The following is a 19,826-nucleotide window of genomic DNA, read 5'->3' as shown; positions in this document are numbered from 1 at the left end:
CAAAGACCATAGATGGCGACATATGTAAAGAAATTAGAATGCCGGTTTTGTGACACTTTTTTTTTTCCCCCTTAGGTTCAGAACTGGAACAGTGAACTTCTTGCTAAGCAAAAGCCCCTGATTGCCAAACCTTCAGCAAAATTGCACTTTGTAAATCGACTAAAAGGCAAAAAATACAAAAACGGCACCTCTTCCAACGTTCTGCAGGATGCCAGTAATTCTATCGATCACAGACTTCCAAACTCTCAGAGGGTAGGTTTGGAGAGGCAGGATTTTCATAATTTCTTAAAAAGTTCTATGTGAAAGTTTACTTTTAATTCTTAATCTGTGCAATTTAAAATATGCAAAGTAATATAATCTCAAGGCACTGAGTAGAGAACCATCTTTGTGTTGGGTGGGTTCAGTTACATACTATGTTTGAAATATGCAAAGTCAAAAAATAAGCTAACTTAAGGAGAAATGCAAGGCAAAAAAATATTTATTTGTGCTTATGAGTCTTGGTGCAGCTGCTGGAAATGTCTGCCTTACCCCGATGGGTTTATTAACTGGTGTTTGTTTTTTACAAAAATAAACAAACTTCCATGCCCAGACTCTTACATTATTGATTTGGTCACCTCCATTTTAACTTTGGTTTTAAAGGCCATTCAAATGCATACATGCACTGCAAAGATGAAACTGCCATGTCTTCTGCTTTACAATTCAATTGTAATCCAAAGTTGCCTTAACTCCTGTCTTTTCAGAAAAACAGTCCTGACATGATTGGAGACGAAGGGTTTTTTGACTTGCTGAGCCGATTTCAGAGTAACAGGATGGATGACCAGAGGTGCTATTTCCAGGAGAAGAACAGACTGACAGCAGCTGCAGCAACATCAACTTCCTCTACTCCAGCTAAAACAATGAGAAAATGTAACTTTTTATTGTAGGAAAATATCCCCTAATCCATATATATATATATATTTTGGATTGGATTCGTAAAAGAGCACACTCTCTTAAAGCTATTTTGACTAACATAAACAGATTACTATTTCTGCATGGATATTTGCAAGGTAACTTGGGGTTTTTTTTTTCCTGCAGCTTTTTCTACGTCCATGGTCTCACCGCACACTGATGAATTCTTAGACTTACTTGCTAGCTCTCAGAGCCGCCGCCTAGATGATCAGCGGGCCAGCTTTAACAATCTACCCGGCCTTCGACTGAATCATCACAACAGTCAGTCTGTCCTTGGACACCTCATGGCAAGCAGTAACAGAGAGCCAGATGATGATTTTTTTGATATCCTAATAAAATGTCAAGTAAGTCACTTAAAAAAAAATAAAGAAAATTCTGCTCTGCTACACATGCAGAATGAAGTTGGTTTCAGGAGTTGGGTGTGCACAGTTGTAGAAGTCACTTAAGTAATCTATTGTCTTTAGGGCTCATTTCTAGAATAGGAACACCTTTAAGGTTGTAGGTAAAAAGGATCCCTCAACTGCTACATAATGATACAGGCAGAGTAGGGAAGAATAGCCAGCAGATCTTACTGTTTTGATCTTTTGCCACTGAAATGTTTATGCACTTATGACATTTGAAAGACTCTTGCTACTAGAAATGTTGGGCTCTAGTTCCAACCTGCATATAAAACATCCCAGGTAAAACAGAGGGGATGACACCAATTATCTTTGGGGATCTTTAAGAGAATGCTGGATAGCCATCTTGCTGGGGTCATCTGACCCCACTGCTCTTTCCTGCCTAGACAGGGGGTCAGACTCAACCTGTTGAGGTCCCTTCCAACCCTAGCACCTATGAATCTTACTCTAGTGGAGCAATTGATTAGTTCTGGTACAAAGCTCATATACTAAGAAGGTCATAGGCTGAGTCAAGAGGAAAATGAAATAAAATTATTAATTCCTTTTCTTGCAGCTAAGAGTGTTGATCCTAAATCTACTGCAGTAGTTGGTATGATGCTGCATCAAAATGTGGAAGTGAAATCTAACCTGTCTTCTGTAGCCATAAAAAGATCTGCATGCCTTCTAGCTAACTCAGCATTCATAGTATGTTTGTCAGCATGTTTATACTATACTAGCTGAAACCTGCAAAACACTTGCGATTAAATTTTTATGGCAAAAGTATTTCTTTAAATACAGGATTTTTAGTTATCCTTCAACCGAATACTTTAACACAATCAAAACTTCTCACCCTCGGAAAGGCTACATAAAGCTGTCCATGTGTAAACACAGGCTAAGGAGTATAAATACATATTGTGTCAAAAGTCTAACATGACTTGTTTATAGTCATAGAATAGGAGGACCCTTTATACATGTGAGGAAATTGCCACTTTTAGTGGTTTAATTGCCCTTCTTAACAATTTAATTATGTAACAGTATAGATGTTCGGCAGTATGTTGCAATTCAATTTTGTACCAGTGTTCATATTCAGCAGTGTATTTTGATTTAAATAGCCTTTTTACATAGCAAACTAAAACACACCCCATGTACTGCTACGTAACCAATTACAGCAATATTCGTCATGTATACAAGGCCCCTATCCGGAGAAGGTGGGGACCGTGCACAGGACGCTGGAAGCTTGGGCTTGCCGGGCCCCATGCACCACCCCTGCTGCTGCCTTCCCGCCACCTGGGAACTGGCTGGCTGCCCCAGGAAGGCAGCAGGGATGGTGCACAGGGTGCTGGAAGCCTGCTAAGCCTGAGCTTCCCCAAGCACACCCAGGCTTCCAGTGCCCTGTGCACGGTTGGATCTGCTGGATACTGCCTACAAGCTGGGGCTGCACTTGCACAGCTAGCACCCTGACCAGGTGGCCCCAGGGGGGCACCACCACCACAGAGGGAAACACTAAGGTGCTGTCTGACCTGGTGGCAGCTCACATGGGCAGACTTCACCAAGGGGAGGTGGGGGATCTGATCTTCTTTTCTTTCTCCTGGGGCCTGCCAGCATCTCCTGTGGTCAGGGAGCGAGCCACTGGTGGATTGCGCTGGCCCCCCACAGCCCAGGACCTGCTGGTAGCTTGACCCCCAGCTATGGGAGAGGTGGGTGGGCTCTGGAAGGGAGAGGATTGACTGACTTGCTGCTTCCTTTTTCTCCCCCCCCCACCCCTTGGTGGAGCCTGCCCCCTCTGCAGTGGGGTGCCCTGTGGCTTAATTCTAGCTCTGACTTGCCTGCATGTCTGTTTGAAATGCCTCAGGCTCTGTAATAACAGCAAGTGTATTCTGTCTGTCCGGAACACTCTGGTTGTTTCAGTAAGCATTGTGATTGGCTGCTGAGACAACTCAGAGTGCTCCAGCCAGACAGAATAAACCCATTATTATTAGTGGTCCAAAGTATAATAGGGTAGGCAGAGTTCATTGTTTATTACGGTTTATGGGGTTTGGCTCTTTTCCGTTTTGTATAATGTGTGCACCTTAATTGGCAGAATAAATATATTTATAGGTCATGTGAGGTTTGTCTGGTTATTTTTTGGGGGTGGTCTTTTTTAAAATAAAACTTACTAGGTCCTTACTGCAAGGAAATTACTAGTTTAAGAAAAGCATGTATATACTAGGTGAAGATAATGGGGACTACACAAATTACTGTGTTTAGGCCAGGACTGATACAGAACATATTTAAGTGAATTAATACTCTGACTGTAATAAGAAGGCTGGAAAACGTTCTTTAAAATTTAGTAAACTCCTTACAGCAGCCCTCTCTTTGCAAGAAGTCATTAAATGGTATGTTAGCAGTAGGTATAGCTGCAGTAACTGAAACTGTAAGCTAGATAAAGTAAACACTGAACAGCTTTAAAAGCTTTTCAAATTTATAACTTTAAAAAAAGCGCTCAAATCCACCCCCCTACCTGTGGGAGCTCAGTCAGCCCGAGCTGGTTTTTAACTTGTGCAATGTTCAGCTAACCTGGCAGCTGGTCTCTAATGAATAAGGGGCTAGTACAAGTTTCATAGCATTATTTAGTTTGATTCCTCATCTAATTGCCTTCAGTTGCAGTGTCTATAAATGTGAACCTTGATTACTGTACCTAAGTATTTACAATTATTGAAGTAGAATGCAGTTGCAAAAGCCTTCAGTCATTCCTTCTGTTGGTTATCTCCTATTATAAATCCTTATGCAAGGAAGGCATGGTGCTGATGAGCCTGGGACATCTCTGATTTCACACTTTCATAAAATAAAAATAAAGAAAATCTACTACCTGTTGCTTTCCATAAAAACCACCAAAATATCAACACAAGGAAAACGGGTGGTAATTTTGTGCACTGGAAGAGTTACGATTAACTAAATAAATGATGCTCATCCTTTTTAGGCTTCTAGCACCCTTTATTCTTTTTCCAGGAGGTGCAAGTACACTTATACTGAGAAGCAGCTGAAGCAAGAGGGGACACATCTGCCTGCATTAGGTTTATGGGATCAACCTAATACAGGCAGGGCCACCCCCTTCTTCCAAAGCTGCTGCAACATTGCCTGGCCAGGTGAAACTGCCCCATGTGCCTCCTGTTTCTAGAAAGTGTGCACAGGACTGGACTGGAAAGCAGCTACAGATAATGTAGGCAGAAGCAACCCTCCTGCCACAACCACATCCCCGTCCAGTCCTGGACATGCTTCCTGAAAAGAGGTGTGTGGGGCAGTTTCACCTGGCCTCTATGGGAGTGCTGTGGTATCCCAAGGTACCACAGCACCCTGGTTGAGAGCCATTGAATTAAATGATTGTCTCCATCACTCATCTAGGATAAGGGGTTTTAATTAATCCTTTTAGTCACTATCCAAATGAGAAATATTTACCTTCTATATAAACACGGGGGGCATTATGGCACAGAAGTGAACTGGAAATCTTGTTAACCCTTCCCACTATTCAAGACTCGGTATTAGTGTGTTAGAGGAATCTGTTCAGTAAAAGCCAGCACTATTATAGCTAAACAAAAAAACCCACTAAGTCAGAATAAAACAGTCTGTCCCTGTCCAGTGTTTCATACCTTTGTATGATATTCATATGCTTACAAGAATTTTATGTTTAAATCTATAGGGTTCCAGATTAGATGATCAAAGATGTGCTCCACCCCCTGCTGCTACAAAGGGCCCCACTGTACCTGATGAGGATTTCTTCAGCCTTATTTTGCGATCACAGGCTAAGAGAATGGATGAGCAGAGAGTCCTTTTGCCCTCCAATATAAACAGACCAAGTTCTAACTGAAAGACTTCTTAAAGCAAAGCTATCAGGGGTTTATTGTGTACTGTAACTTTTGAATACCTTTCCTTTCTTGTGCAGGGAAAACTATATTATGCCTTTTAAGGGTGTGTATATATAGCACTAACAGTTGGCTAGCCAATTCAAAGCATATTGTGTAAATATTTTTTTTTTTTTTTTTTTTACAGGTGTAGTAAATTAACAGTTCTGTACTTTGCAATGTGGTCTGCAACAGGTACAGTTGTGACCACGACCTGAGATTTAAGGGCATTTATACATGTGGTCCAGAGGTGGCTCCAAGAGCTGCTCCAATTAAAGCAGCAGGAGCATCTTGTGTACGTGTCCCCATACTTAAAAATGGCAGTAGGAGCTTTAGACAGAGCATCCCTGCTGTTTTTAAGTGTAGGGATACTGATGTATAAGATGCTGGAGCACAGTACTCATGCTCCAGCAGACTCAATTAATCAAGTCTGTTCTGATGCTCTGTAACTACAGTGCCTCCAGAGCAGCCTTGCTGCTCGTGTGTAGGCACCTAAGTATTTAGCAGCCGCTTTTAGCAGTGCTTTTGTAAATGGGCTGGACAAGTCACTGGTAGTACACGTCATCCCCTCAACTGGCTTCAGTTAGTGGAGACTTTACTCCATAGGACTTGTATTAGAAGGTACTTTGTCATAATTATGTAGGGTTTTAATCAACTAAAATAATAGTATGCAGCTGAGAAAGTTCATATATCCTTTAAAACAAATTCTAATTTGTACTTCTGATCTTTCCAGAAAAGACCAATTAGTTCTTGGCGCTATTCTTTTATACAAGTTTTTGTGTTGTTTTTTTTTTTAAAAGGAAACCCTTGAGGAATAAAGTCACCTCACTTTGGCTCTGCATATCTCACTCTTATTTAACAGTTTAAAAAAAAAAAAAGGAAGTGCCTAGCTATGTACTATAATAGGCTTTTTCTAACATTATGATAAACCCATATATTACACACTTGCCATACTTTTTAAAAGCTTATTTATATTTACCAAGTTCTTTGGAAAGATGACTTGACAAACAATTCATATATAGTTTAAAGTAACTTGAGCTTGGAGAACAGTTAAGTATCAAAATTTTTTTGCTTGCACTCTTGCGAGCAGTAGCATTCCACTCACCAGGAAGATATTAACTGGAGACCTAGAGAGTTGATCAGTATTTCATGACAAATCCTATCGTCAGCCAGCTTTGCTCTTGCAATGAAAACATTAAAAAGTCATTTAACCAGGTCCAGGATGTATATACAGTCTTAATGTTATTCTCAGGATGGAGAACAGCAACATTGCAGAATAAAAGGTCCAGACACAGCTGAACCAGTTCTTTGCAGAGTCCATAGTAGCTGCCTGCTATTTGCAGTACCATGCTAAGCTAAAATGTGTCTGTTTGCCTTGATATAAAACAGGAAGCATTTATTAAACTTATGGAGCAAAGAGAAACTACCAGAAACAGTTAGACAAGTGTTTGGGTACTTATCCTTGCTTACTGTGATATTAGATACTAAGTGTTACTTACAAAGCAGATTCTGAAATTAGATATTTTTGCCCAACTAAGAGACTTCATAAAAAACTGATAGGAAACTGAGGTTAATATTTTCAAAAGTAAAAAAACATACCCAGTTCTGGTTCTTATTTAGTTTTTCAATGTGATGTTTTTTAAAAGAAAATATTTATAGAACAATCACAAAAATCTTCACAAACTAGTTTTCTGCAATGAGTTTTCACACTGGAATCATCACACAAGTATAAAAAGAGTAAACAATGTAATACCATTACAAAATTAATTTATATTAAGTGTTTTTGACCTGGGCTATATATAATACAAGCTCATTCCATGTTGATTAATACTTGCAAATCACATTTTATCTACTATTTTGCTACACATTTGCTTAAGATGCAAGCACACTGCATACAGCCCTACCCTGCAGTAAGTAGCAATTCCAGAGTTACTTCTTGAAAAAATGTATAGTAACTTTCCTACACAAAGCATTGCACAAAATCAGGTGTACCCACTTCCCTACTTTAGTGCTTCTCAACCAGGTGCCACACAGCTCCCTCAGGAGTGTTGCAGCAGTAGGGGCCAGGTATGACTGCTGTGTGCAGTCCCTCTGCAGTAGGGATCTACTTAAAGGGCATCAAGTGTAAATGAAACCTTGCAGGCCACTTGTGGCACCCGGCACCATTTTCAATCTTTTTGTAGTGAGCTCCATGCCCCACCCCACCCCCTGCTATGCAGAGAAGGCTGCCTTTTGTGTGGCCCTGCCCCTTATCACTGATTGGCAGAGGCAGGACTTCATGAAAAAGTAGCCATCATGGTTGCTCCATTTTGGAGGTGCTCCCCCCATCCCCCCCCAAGTAGGCTGTGAAGCCAGGCTGCAGCAGCTACTAGCTTCTACCAGGGAACCAGCATTTGATTTTTATCAAATATTTTCCAGTGATTCTAGGCAACATCAAAATTTCAGTATGTCCCTACTAAATCAGCTTAATGTGCTGTATGCCACTTCATAGTCTGGCTCTTCCAGGAAACAGGCACAAGTGGAACTGTCCCATCTGCTTCTGTTTAGGATGAGCACAGAAGACATCAAGCCCTGTAGCATTACACAGCATGAGGCAGCACCTGCCTCTTTTAGGCTGATTAGAGAACCCTAATACAGGGGGGAGCATGTGCATGTGACAGCCCTTCCTGGGCTAGATGTGCAGCGGTTTCAGCCAGAAGCAGCAGAATCTGGCTGAGAAGCACTAGTGTAAACTGAGGCAGCACCAACTGGTTTTTCAACTCAGGGGGTGCCACCACATTAGATTAAAAAAAAGTGGAAGTTGGGTGTTGTGTCTGAAAAGGCTGAAAGACACTGCCCTATTCTATGTCACCAAGACAGGTGGTGGTAGAAATCTTGCTTGCACAATAAAACTAGCTCCCTGTTGCCTAGTGGTCACATAGTATAATAGCACAAACTGCAGGAAGTCAGCTTAAAAGCAGTATAGTCTCCACTTCTTTACTAGAAAGTTCTAGGATCAATTACTACTCCATAGTCATTTTCTCCTGTATCTACATCCTTTCATTAAGTACCTTTAGAAATGATTTGCTATATCTGTAAAAGTGACTGCCCTTTGAGAGAGCGAGAAAGAAAGAGTGATAATTTAAACCTACCTGGACACTCAATCACCGACCTGAGGGTAGCTGTTCTTAGACCACAAAACTTAAAAAAAAACAACCACCCAACTGGAATATGAAATCATCCACAGACTGGTCTGTGTTAAGTACGGTCTAAACAGGGAGTCTGGATCTTTACCCGAATTAGTTTTTGTGCCCCTTTGTCCCTACATATTTATTACTGTTTGCTTCTCCCCTCCCTACCTTTTGTATTCAAATCACTCCATTTTATACACTCCTTTGTGCAAGTCCTTACACAGCATCTGATGAAGTGAGCTTGGGCTCACAAACGTTCCAGAGATATATACACATCTCTGATTCAGTTAGTCCATTTAAAAAAAAAAAAATGCAGATTTACCCTGCCTTCTGGCCTTTGAAAGATCATGATAGCCAGGATTATAACAGGGACAAGCTATCTTTACTGCTTAAATTCTACTTATTTTAGCACTGTTAAAAGACAACAACATCTCACTGGTCTAGGTATCAGAACTGTCACTTAAGACATTGACTACTTCTATCCTCCACTATAATCATGGATTTTAAATCAGAAATGACAAAGTTTTGTCAGCTAAATGAGTTCAGTTTAACATTGTTCCAGACTTCTGGGATAAATACCATCCAGCCTAGGAGCAAACTAAATCAAAGAGCAACAAGCCTTTGATACAGAAAAAGGCTTGTAGAATGAAGAATAAACTGAGTATTCGGCACAAATATTTTAACACTGTTTTAAAGTGAACATAAACCCCAAACTAAATTAACCTCTGGCCACTTTAACTTAATTGCAGCTCAAAAGGGAAAATGTGCTATGCTATCCTGTAATTAATAATATAGCGTAGTTTGGACAAGGCTTGTGGTGCCAGCACAGGGAGTCAATATCTGCTACAGTAGGCCCTTGTGTGCTAGATCACGCAATACAGCATTACAATGCTTGCTTTGCATGTAGAGAATGAAGTTACATTTAAAAATTCTAGGTAAAACATTCTGCCAGAAAGGGTAAATGAGAACGGTCTTACATAATAGGGCTAGGGACAGAAATTATACCTAAATCAGTATAAGTGACCAGAAACCAGTTCAAATCTGTAACACCACAGAAGTTGTGACCATAAACCACTTTCAAAAATTGCCAAAACTGGTTTAAGATAAATCTGGATGGATATAGTATCAGACTTAACTTTAAATGGCTTTACTGAACTTCTGTCCCACAACTCCTCCAGATTCAAGTTAACTCACAGCCTCCCAGAATGCTTTGGGCTAAACAGTGTAGGTGGGCTAGCCTTAGCCCAAGCTGTCTGCTCAGCAGGAAGGCATGTTCTAGCTCCCCTCAGTTTATGGCCTGGTCCACTGCAAGCATGTGGTTGCATTTCCAGAATCAACATGGTATTTCTAAATCTCTAGGTGAATCATTTAGTAAATTATTTAGTGATTTAGAAGTACCAGAATCCTATGTTCACTTGCTTATTGGTTCAATCTATGTAGCTTGATTCAGTCTTTGCAGGTTAGTCTTAATTCAGCTTCTAGCTTTCTGACTGTCTGTACTTAGCCTTCATGGAAACCAAAACACCACAAATCCCATCCCATACTATCAAGCTCCAATATTAAAAATATCACAAATACGCCACACACAACTCAGGTATGTAGTCAAATACTGGGACTACATGCCATTTGTGCATACTTACTTATGCTCAAAAGTAGATTTGGCTCAAGACAAGGCTAACAATCATATTTTACTCAGTTCCTATAAATGAATAAATATTAAAAACAAAGTCTGACAAAAGCAAAGCCTTTTGAAAACCACGATTTAAACAAAACTTGCAGCACATCTGAAAGATTAACTCAGTCTTATCTGTGCCTTTCATTCACACAAACTGCTCTTTCCTTTTTTAAATTCTCCTGTTGCATCAACAGTCTTACACATTGACATTGCTCTCTTCAGGGCTACAATGTGTTTCAGTTCCACACTTTGCTTCAGATTCTTGTAAATCTCCAGGTGTGCACAATTTCTGCTGTTGGGGTGCAATTTCTCCTTCATGGCTTTCATCTTTGCTCCCTTTCACACTACAAACAGCCTGTTCTTCAGAAGAAGCATGCGATCCATTCTGTAAAATGGATAATTTCCTTTATTCAATTTGTGGGGTGCATGCACGCACACAGATGCACACAATGATGTAACGAGGGAGGGTAGGGAGCCTGAACTGTGACAATATTTTTTACAGTGCTAAGTGACCACGAACTTAAGCAACTGGACTCTCCAAACTTGCAAAGTTTTTCTAGATTTGAATTGTTTTTGTAAAGTGTGCCTGGAATACCCAATTCTGTAATATTTGTGTTCTACATTACCTTGATGTACAATGCACATTACTGCCTATCCCTGACTACATTTCAGCTTATTGAAATGAGAGTGACAGACAACTTACAGAAATGTCCACACAGTTCTTTTTCTTCAATTCCTTTTGAGGGTAATTCACATTCACCGGCTGATGTGTTCCTGAGCTCTGAAAGTACACAAAAATTACTTAAAATCTTTAATCAAGCTACTTTGTATGCAATCATTAGACTAGATCGGGGTGTCAAAAATCAAGCCCATGGAACCCTGTTATCTGGCCTGCAGTGCTTCCCTTGGGTCTCAGTTTAACCACATGCTGCATATGGCATGTGTCAAACCAGCTCTACTTGGCAGGGCCCAGGACACGTCACACATGGTGCCATCATGGACCAGCAAGGATGACAGGGAGGAAGGAGCAGCTGCAAGTGACACAGATCCTGAAATGGGCACCAAGCATAGCATGGTGCCTGCTCCAGCTGGACTATAATGCACATGAAATCCATTCTGGGCACCACAGGATCCATGCCACATGCCCTGGCCAGTTTAGGATCTGTGCTGCATGTAGCATGGACCCTAGAGTAGCTGGAATGGGCACCATATGCAGTGGATTTGGCATGTGGGGGAAGAGGGGAGATCCATAGACTTGATCTGGCCCATGGACCAGCCCACTTCCCTCTCCCCACCCCTCTACACACACACACACACACACCCCTCTGCCCCACAAGGCCAATGAGCTGGACACCCCTGAACAAGATTAACACTGTACAGTATTTATTCTCTTTCAGAATGCTGTATGCTGATCAAAACAATCTACATACAGCCACTCCACTTGTTTTTGAAAACCTGGACTAGGCTTGTACACTACAGGAGCTTAGTGATTTAGAAGTACCTACTTTTAGAAATACACATTTTCAAAATAACCTGTTCCTTTAGGTTTTTACAATTAATGCTGGGTTAACTTGAACAGCAACTGGAATCCACAACTTAACATACATTGGTTGCCATCTTGGTGTGCTCTTCTATTTGTGTATCCGGCATATCACCTGCTTGAAGAACTTCAGAGGTTTTTCTGCCATTTGGCAGTCTCATGTGACCTTCTCTGTCTCTCAGACCATCTCCTCTCTCATAAGTTCTTACATCGATGTGTCCAGCATTCATCCTATGACGGATACTTGAATCACCTGCACAGATATGTTGCACATTCTCTTTTGGTTCCCTCTTCTGTCTGTCACTTGGAGGAAGTGAAGACTGCGGTTCCCTCTCAGGACTTGTTAAAGGCCTGAATATATTAATAGATCTTCCTGCACCATAGCAGAAAACCTAAAGGAAAAAAAAAACAAAACAAACAAAAAAAAAAAACAGTATTTGCTTCTGCACCTAATTTTACTTGCTCTTTCTACAGATGTGTTTTCACATCTCAGCACTTATAAGGAAAGATGTCAATACAGTTTTACCATTTGCACAAAAGATCCTATGTGCCAAGCTGGATTGTAACCATAATTTTTCAGTACTTAAAAAAAGGTAGCTCAGGGACCTCAACTTCAAAGCCTTAAAGATCTGAACAAATATTATCTAATTTAAATTTTAAAAGATGAAGCCACTCACCCCCCCCATTAGGCTTTCCCTGCATCATTTAGGTCAACAGAAATACACACACTAGCACAATTAAATTGGCATGAGCTGGTCAGACTTCCTGGTGCAAGCTTTTCTTATGCTGCCTTAAAAATCTCTGAGGATATAATATATCCTAACAACTTTAAAATATTTGTTTCAATTTTACCAATCTGTTGTTGTTCAACTCTATAGACACAAATGTTGTTAAAATACTGGACCTAGTTATGTGGTGGAGATTTATGCATTTCTTTAGGTCTCCTAATGACAGCAAGAACATACTAACCACAACAGCCAGAGCCGCGATGATTAACACTGGAACCTGTAGCAATATTGGTATCTCCTTCATAAGCCCTTTAATGAATTCGCCAATTCCTTGTCCCATGTGCTTCAATGGCTCTGTTACAAAATTGGTGAATGTAACAGCCAATGCCTAAAAACAACCAGACAGGGAAATTATTTTCATTTTTAACTAAACAGTGGAAGCATGTATGGTCCAGTATATACCTTTGTTGGAGGAACCAGCCAAATAGGATTCACTAATATAAGTTCATAATACTTCTGACAGGGATCATCCTGGAATGTCCATGAACTTCTAAACCATTCTACAGTTAAAGAAAAATAAAAATTATGTACATTTACCCTTTTTCATTTTTATACCAAGATAAGTTTTAAGACATGATAAAGCTAAGCGTTAACCAAAATATTCAATACTTTGTTTCACTTCAGAAGAATTAAAATGATTTCATAAATCAGTTTGGAAGTTTAAGATGTCTAAGCATGGAAGAAAAATGGAATTTTCTTAATGTTAAATCTTACTGTTCTTTGGCAAAGCTCTCTTTAAGGGTTTAAAATGTAGCACTAAGTAGCCAGGAAAGAGGACATTAGGTCTGCACATTTGCCTTATTTAAGGAAGTACTTTAATGTCTGGCACATTTTGCAAGTAGCCACTGGAATTTAGGCTTGGACTGCTGCAGCTGTAGTGGGTCCACACTTGCTTCTCACATTTGAATTGAGGACATTTTCAGTGTTATTACTTACCTATTGGCCATGAAACAGGGCTTAACAGCACTTTAAAATAGTGTCTGTACTTTTATACAGCTTATTCATCTTTTAACATCTTGATGTTGAATCCAAAACTACTGCAGGAAATGGAGCAGTCTTTCTCAATTTTATTATTTGGTTAAGCAGTAGTCTCTACCAGGCACTTATGAAGAGTAATCACTAGAACAGCCACCCTCACCCCCTGGGCAGGTTAGTTTATTTTGAATATTGAACAGCAGTATATTATGTCTGAGGATTATGTTTAAAACTTTAAATGATTTGCCACACAGTTTTCTCAAAAGCTCAAATGAGCTTTAGTTAAAGCGCCCTCACCACCATTGTGAAGTCCAGGACACTGATTACACATGATGCTGTGGACATTTTAATTAGAGCGGCTCTAAGAACTGCTCTAATTAAAGTGACCCCCATAACTACCCCCAAGCATGTGTACAGACAGCCAAAAAAACAAAGTGATTGCTAACATTTACGTAAGCAGCAACAAGTGCTGTATGCTATCCATCACAAATAGTTTAAAAAAACCCATAACGGCTATTTTTAACCTACAAATAAATACAGACCTACTATTATAATAGGTGTGACTCCTGCATAAAAATAAAGCAAGCAACTGAAAATATATCTTGCAGGTCTAAGTAATAATATATGTTTTGTATGCGATTCTATTTGTGTTGTGTTACTGAGGCCCACATACTTCACTTACAGGGAAGTATTTAGCGGGCAAAAGAATACAGAATTTACTCAAATCCAAGACTAGGTTTTTCTCCCCAAACAACATAGGGTGGGTGGGGAGGGAGAGTCTCATCTCAGATTTGACTAGCAGCCCAGGGCAGGTGGCAGCTCAGCTCCAGCTTCAGTCCCAGACTCAGGGTTGAAGCCAGAGCTGTGTCACCACAAGTCCTGGGCCATGAGGTTTGTGCAGTGGGAAGGGGCTTGCAGCAGGGAGAGTTTGGGGTAGGGGGCACAGCACATGGGGGGGCAAGCGGCCATCCCTGTGAGAAGTGGGGGAGGGAAGGTGCATAGAGAAGACTGAAGCCTGCAGCTTCAGCTCCAGGCCAGGTCAGGCTGGGCTCATAGCACCATCCCTGCCCTCAGCTTATCCTAGGCTCTGGATCTGGCATCAGCTGAACTCAGAGTTGCTGCAGTTGTTTTGGCCTGACCAGGCTGGGCCAGGGCAATTGCTGCTGTTTCCCCTGGAGCAAGAGCCACCCCAAGAAAAAGTGGTGGGGAAAGGTACCGAGGGGCAGGAAGAGGCACATGGCAGCAGGTGGCAGGCATGGGGTAAAGCCATGGATGGGCAGGGACAGACAGCAAGGAAGCAGGCACAGGCATGAAGATGTCAAGAAGCAAGGGAGTAGGGGCAGGTGGCAAGTGGTGGGGCACAGGCAGTCAGAGCGTCAAGGGGCAGGGGTCTGGCCCCCTTGCTCTCTTTTCCTACTGCAGCAGTGGGGGGGGATATGAATCTAAAGTAACCCTCATTAATTTTTATGCTTGGAAAATTATACAAATTTATAATATTCCATATACAGAATCTAATTATGGGGAGTCATCTTAAATTCAAAGTTGTCTTGGATTCAGATAAAAAAACAGGACTCTTTCTCCTTCATTTAAGATGCCATATATTGAATGGCATAGAAAGGAATACAGATGGAATGGGGGCAGTCTTTTCCAACTGATTTTACTAAACAATGCAATACAAGTTTTAAAGCCAAAACAAAATGACATGCCACTACTGATTTTATGCCAACCCCCGCCACCAAATAATGCTGATTATTATTATTTGCTATTTTTAAATTTCTATAACTATTAGGGAAATTAAACTAAACACCTCACCAAACAGATTCCCACTCCAGCTGATCTTCTCAGCACACACATTGTCAAACTTCTCCATTTTAACTACTTCTGCTTGATGCTGTGCAAAGGCCACCTGAAATATGGATGCAGCTCATAATTTTGCAAGACCAGAATAGTTACTGAATATGCCATCTGGAAAAATAGTGACCTTATAATTAAACAAGAAAAAGAAAGAATAGCACCCACTATGCATTAAGCACTACTGGCTGGTAAGACACATTTTTTGTCCTTCTATATTTTACCTTTCAGGAAAGCACCAGAAATGCTCAATTTCTTGCAACAAAAAGGGACACCTAAAATGGATACTACAAGTGAAAACTTACAGAAGAGGATCTTTAACAAGTTAAGTTACGCTATCCATTTAGGCTGTTGTCTGAAGTGAGAGCGTATCATTCATATACCTACTAACTTGCAGCCACAAGCACACTCTCTCAAAAAAATCAACCCTCCAAAATTGGGCTAGATGTCTCAAGTGGAAAAAATTATTTTCTTTGACTGTACCCCTCCTGCTTGCTGGAAGGGAGAGATGCTGGCATCTATTTTGAAGCACACTCATCTTCATGACTCTGGAAAAAAAAAAAAAAAAAATCTTCTCTCCTTACATTCTGCCTTTCAGAAAACAAGGTGCATCTCTTATTGGGTGTGGTGTAAGCTATACAGGAAAATACAGTATTTTTTCTTCTAGTAGGTTAACTTATGGGCATGAGCTAGTTTTCTTAAAACAGTCTTCCAAATGAAGACTTCCGTTATATCATAAGGCAAATGTAGCCCAAGGCAACAAATACCCTTTAATTGGATACATCACTGTAATGGATTGTGTCTACTTAAAAGTTTTTCATTTTCTTTTGAACTGACCATATTTCTAGTACTACTCCTGTCAGTTTTTGTGGTCTTATATTTTTCAGTTCTCTCTCTCTCTCTCCTGCTGTGGTGTGGAAACCCCATATGGACTGCAGGGCATGGGCAAAGATTCCCAGCATGCCGCTGAGCATACAAAGTAAAGAAACTGAATGAGGTCTTTCCCCCATGGGATCTCTTTTACAGGAAGGCATGCTGTGTAAATAAGGCCTTCTTAAATAAAGTATGACTTTTAAGTTAGGATATGTTGTATGAGGTCTCCTGAGGCAAAACTTAGCAAAGCACAAAGTAAAAAATTCTCACTCCAAATTTTAAAATTTAAAGTTAAAATTTCACACTTCAGCAAAGTATTAAGTAAATGAACTTACCGAGACATGTTTTAATAGCAGTAGGAGACAGAATCCTCTGCTCAATACAACCAAAGCCAAAATAAAATTACCTGCTCTATGATTAAAGTAGCACTAGGCTGTAGTAGCAGCTGAAGTATAATACATCTGCACTCCAAATGGTTTAAATGAACTAGTGAACTCATTTAGACATAGGTTAGTTTTTTTTCCTTTAAAAACCTTCCCTACTGGCTTTGGAGAGCCACTCTTAAGACCTTTGTGCAGGAGAATTACACGGTTCTGTTGCTTTCTGGATTCTGTGCACCACTGCAACAAGGCCAGAAGAAATTTTATTTCAATCTAATAACTATTCAACGCAATTTGAAGTGTTTCTGTTCTTCTATTCTTTTTGGCAATCAACCCCCCCTCCCAAACTAAGGACTCTTAAGTTTACTATTGAAAGTTTACCATTAAAAACAGATCCAGAACTTCCAATTTACTTACCTTATACAAGTAAACCCAGTTCCATCCAAAACTGATGAGAAAACAAATTAAGAACATGCGTTTTATCTGAGTAAACCAGGAAATTCTTGTCCATAACTCAGTAGCTATGATTACAACAATGCACACTAAACACAAGAGTCCCTGAAAAGAAAAAGGGCAGAGGAGAGTCAAAATCCAGACACAGAACTAAGTTTACTAACTTGGAAGTGAGAGAACTACAAAAATTTACTATGCCAATTTCACTTATATTTCTATTGCATCAAGTTGCTGCAAAAAGACTGTTATGAGACTGCTGTCTCCTTTTCAGAGAACATCCTATTTCACTATAGGAAAAGGAATGCTTTCCATGATTTAATGGTCCTTCCTGTCATGCCTTCAGAAAATCTTTTGTAGTCACCATAAATTTCACTGATAGCATCTGACAAAGTAGGCTGTACCCTAAGAAAGTTCACTCCTCTAAATACATTATTCTATTCAATTATATTTAACAATGCTATTATAATAGCTCCCTCACACTGTTATAAGAACTAATTAGTGCAGGAGCAGCAAGTGCATGGCAAAAACAAGAAAAGCCCAACCCCTATACCTGCGCACTGTGGCAAAGCTGCTCTGACAGTAGTTTAAGATGAATTAGTATATGCAGAGAGAAAACGGCATAGGAAGAGATGGTAAGACATCACTGGTAAAGGAAGGGATGGTATAAAAATATTTACAATCCAAAATTTGAATTTTTCATTCGATATAAACAGACACATTCTGAATGATAGACCTTTGCTGACTTACAAAAGTTATTCAAAAGGCAGGATAGATATAAGGGATACACTGATACATCAGTCCATATAGTATCAGCGCTGATAAAAAGGAAAATTGACATTACTGGTAATCACCTTCATTGACTGATGTAGCTGAGGTCTTCGATAAATGTCATGTGTGAACATGGCTGGGAGTGCAGCCACTGTTGGGGGGAGGGCGCAGATTGAGGTCCTTGTGGTGAGGAAGGGAGTGGGGCTGGGGCAGGCACTTCCCCCCTGGGCCGTGGGGTGGAGCTGGCAACTGGGGGGGGCAGCACCCCCCCCCCCAGGAGAGGTGTGGAAAACATGTGCCCCCCTGGATCTGTGTGGGGGGCAAGGGCAGGCTGCTGTTGCAGGCTTGCATGCTGTGTTGGGCTCTTCCCAACAGCTATGCTCAGGCCAAGCAGCAGCTAGGAGGGAGGCTACAGGGCACGGGGGGGGGCGCTCAAGCCACAGCCATCGCTGGCCCTATAGCCCCCCCTCCCAGCACCACCACCACCTGCCCTGCACAGCCTGGGAACAGCCCCCTACCACAAAGTGGCTGGCCCTTTGGGCAGGGGGCTGAACTCGATCTCCCGAGGTCCCTTCCAGCCCTGATGTCTATGAAAGTCTATGAAAACCCTCAGCCTCAAGTGGCAGCCTGCCCTCACCCTGCACACAGATCCAGGGGGCACATACCCCCCATGCCTCCACCAGGGCTGCATGCAGCAGTGGGAGCCACCCCCCAGACAAGCTACCAACTCTGTCCTGTACCCTGCCCTGGCGGGGCAGTGCCAGTGCCTGTCTGCAGCCCCACTCCCTCCCTCACCACAGGGGCCTCAATCTGTAAGTCCCCCCACAATCCTTCCCTCCCCATGTCCCCTCCCCACAACCAACTTACCAGCCAGATGCTGCTCTCCAAGCTGCATATCAGACCGGTACCAGTCGATATGACCAGTCAGTAATTGGCCATTGGTATTGGCCCAAAAAAATCTTTCAGTGTACCCCTAGTAGATATACATCTTTATTGACTAAGGTATCTATAACTTAGGGCAGGCAACTTTTGTGCGCCAGATCCATAAACCTGGCAACCCAGGACTCCTCATTGTCTCTGGCATTAGCACCATCACAGAGGGAGTTTCTAGCTACAGTGTTCGGGCTCTATTCATTTCCCTAATGTCACTGGAGCCACGGCAGCTGTTCAAAAGACATGACAGATTTCTTAAATAAACTAGGCTCCATTGACAAGCTTCCAGGAAACGCCGTATTAGCTACCATGGATGTCACATCTCTGTATGCCAACACCCCCCATAAGGAGAGATTACAAGCCATAAAGAACATTATCCCTGATGAGAAACCTGCTTGTTTGCTTTACATTCTCCCACTTTGTCCTCACATGCAACTATTTCAAGTTTGGGGATGCCCTATAACTACAAACAAATGGCACCTCTATGGGCACATATAATGACCCCCCAATATGCCAACATATTTATGACTGGGGATCCAGGTTTTCTGTTTCCCACAGAAGAAAATGTGGATTTTCCCTTTTGACCAAGAAAAAACAAACTTTTCATTTTAACAGGGAAACATGGATTTTCCACTTTTGCAAAGACCTCTATGCAGGCTGGAAGAGTTTACACATACACAATCCTTGTTATGGTCAAGGATCCTAGTTTTCCCTGATAAAAAATAATAATAATAATAATATCAGCGAAAACCAAATTCTCCGATTAAAAAAATAATAATAATAAAAAAAAAAAAAAATCGTACAATCTCTGATAAAAACTCCTAAATCCATTATTAAAAGGAAAGGCCCCTCACTCCCCCCCACCACAGTCCCCTAGTCCTGCTGGTGCCCCTCCCCCAGCTCTGCCAGAGGGGGCCCCGAGCTGCCCAGGGACCCAGGTCCACAGTCCCCTACAGCTACTGCAGCAGAGTAGAGTCCAGCTCCCCACCCCACCACTGCCTTCTGCACACCCAGAAGGAGGGGGAAACCCTGCCCCCAGATCTGTATGTGGGATGGGGTGGGGGCAGGCTGCCTGCTGCAGGCACCTGCCCTGCTGCCCTCCCCTGGGGCCTCCACAGCCCAGTGGGTGCAACCAGGCACTGCAGGGAACAACAAGCCCGTATGGGGAAACTGCTTGCCACTGCAACTTTCATGTTGCCCTGGTGAAGCATCCCCCA

General features: G+C 41.5%; 2 protein-coding genes across 11 annotated transcripts in view; one reads left to right on the top strand and one right to left on the bottom strand.

The window, feature by feature from the left end:
- The window catches only part of GPSM2 (G protein signaling modulator 2), a 45,322-nt gene extending 39,286 nt beyond the window's left edge, over nucleotides 1-6,036 (top strand). For all 4 annotated transcript variants that reach the window (XM_090048745.1, XM_090048744.1, XM_090048746.1 and 1 more), the window contains 4 exons: nucleotides 76-252; nucleotides 741-906; nucleotides 1,075-1,292; nucleotides 5,002-6,036. In XM_090048745.1, the coding sequence (XP_089904871.1) occupies nucleotides 76-252; nucleotides 741-906; nucleotides 1,075-1,292; nucleotides 5,002-5,169 (729 nt within the window). In that variant the 3' untranslated portion in view covers nucleotides 5,170-6,036. The remainder of the gene's footprint in view (nucleotides 1-75; nucleotides 253-740; nucleotides 907-1,074; nucleotides 1,293-5,001) is intronic.
- The window catches only part of CLCC1 (chloride channel CLIC like 1), a 31,566-nt gene continuing 12,490 nt past the window's right edge, over nucleotides 751-19,826 (bottom strand). For 5 of the 7 annotated variants that reach the window (XM_090048749.1, XM_090048750.1, XM_090048748.1 and 2 more), the window contains exons 6-13: nucleotides 16,873-17,013; nucleotides 15,164-15,257; nucleotides 12,779-12,876; nucleotides 12,558-12,704; nucleotides 11,654-11,980; nucleotides 10,752-10,829; nucleotides 10,249-10,433; nucleotides 752-888 (exon numbers count right to left, since the gene is read on the bottom strand). In XM_090048749.1, coding sequence (XP_089904875.1) covers nucleotides 870-888; nucleotides 10,249-10,433; nucleotides 10,752-10,829; nucleotides 11,654-11,980; nucleotides 12,558-12,704; nucleotides 12,779-12,876; nucleotides 15,164-15,257; nucleotides 16,873-17,013 — 1,089 coding nt within the window. In that variant the 3' untranslated portion in view covers nucleotides 752-869. Of the gene's footprint in view, nucleotides 889-6,308; nucleotides 10,434-10,751; nucleotides 10,830-11,653; nucleotides 11,981-12,557; nucleotides 12,705-12,778; nucleotides 12,877-15,163; nucleotides 15,258-16,872; nucleotides 17,014-19,826 lie in introns of all 7 variants that reach the window. The other 2 variants (XR_016442560.1, XM_090048753.1) reach the window with 2 other exon arrangements.

Source organism: Crocodylus siamensis, chromosome 5 (genome assembly GCF_052110815.1).
Source record: "Crocodylus siamensis isolate JL-2025a chromosome 5, ASM5211081v1, whole genome shotgun sequence".
Classification (NCBI taxonomy): Eukaryota; Metazoa; Chordata; order Crocodylia; family Crocodylidae; genus Crocodylus; species Crocodylus siamensis.
Note: the sequence above shows the minus strand (reverse complement) of the source record. Positions and strands in the feature narration are given on the sequence as shown.